A 719-nucleotide genomic window follows, 5' to 3' on the forward strand; every position below is an offset into this window, starting at 1 on the left:
GCACTTCTTTACCTGATGTGTATGGCTGAGCGCCGTCTTGTATCCTTTGTCAAGTTCAGTCCAAATTTGTACGGTTACTACTCGTTCGCACACCCGGCGCGCGGACACGGAGCGTTGCGACTTGTTGCCTGCACGGCGGCTATAACCTCACTAACCTCACTCGCGGATAAGAGAGCCTCGATAGGCAGGACGTCTGGGTGGCTGCGAGTCACGCCGCGACGGGTCGGCACATCCGAGCCCGCGCAGCCACCTCCCGCGCAGCCTGTTCCTGTGTTCCTCCACCCGCATGTGTGTCATTTTGTTCTTACTGATAAAGCTAATCTGTATTGATCGGCAATCTCGCCACTTCCCTTAACTGGTTTGTTTTTTGCATTTTTCTCCTCGTAGGGTGGGGCACGGTGTACTACGGGGGCCCGCCCAGCAACGTGCTCATGGAGGTGACGCTGCCCATCTGGAGCCAGGAGGACTGCCAGCAGCAGTTCGACCAGCCCATCCTGGACACGGAGATCTGCGCGGGCACCGAGGCGGGCGGCCGAGACTCGTGCCAGGCAAGTGGTAGCGCTTGTCACCAGCGAGAAACTAACTCTTTTTTTCCCGTTCTTCAGGGGTCCGTAACTTATCATATAAGCACCTTATAACGTTTTGATAATCGTTAATGTTATACCCGATAACTGATAACGCATAGCATGACACTTAACAGTTACAAAAATAACTTTTAA

At 53.7% G+C, this 719-nt stretch overlaps 2 protein-coding genes across 2 annotated transcripts in view; one reads left to right on the forward strand and one right to left on the reverse strand.

Moving 5' to 3' along the window:
- Positions 1–161, reverse strand: part of LOC113207028 (ras-like GTP-binding protein Rho1) — a 13,205-nt gene extending 13,044 nt beyond the window's left edge. The window contains exon 1 of the mRNA XM_052265903.1: positions 13–161. The gene's annotated coding sequence lies outside the window, so the exon portion shown is untranslated. The remainder of the gene's footprint in view (positions 1–12) is intronic.
- LOC113206960 (proclotting enzyme-like) overlaps positions 1–719 on the forward strand; it is a gene marked incomplete at its 5' end in the record, with an annotated part of 13,377 nt that overhangs the window by 2,658 nt on the left and 10,000 nt on the right. The window contains 1 exon segment of the mRNA XM_052265905.1: positions 388–552. Within this exon segment, the coding sequence (XP_052121865.1) occupies positions 388–552 (165 nt within the window).

The sequence above is a fragment of the Frankliniella occidentalis genome, unplaced genomic scaffold (assembly GCF_000697945.3).
Source record: "Frankliniella occidentalis isolate FOCC.00 unplaced genomic scaffold, Focc_3.1 Scaffold32, whole genome shotgun sequence".
NCBI lineage: Eukaryota > Metazoa > Arthropoda > Insecta > Thysanoptera > Thripidae > Frankliniella > Frankliniella occidentalis.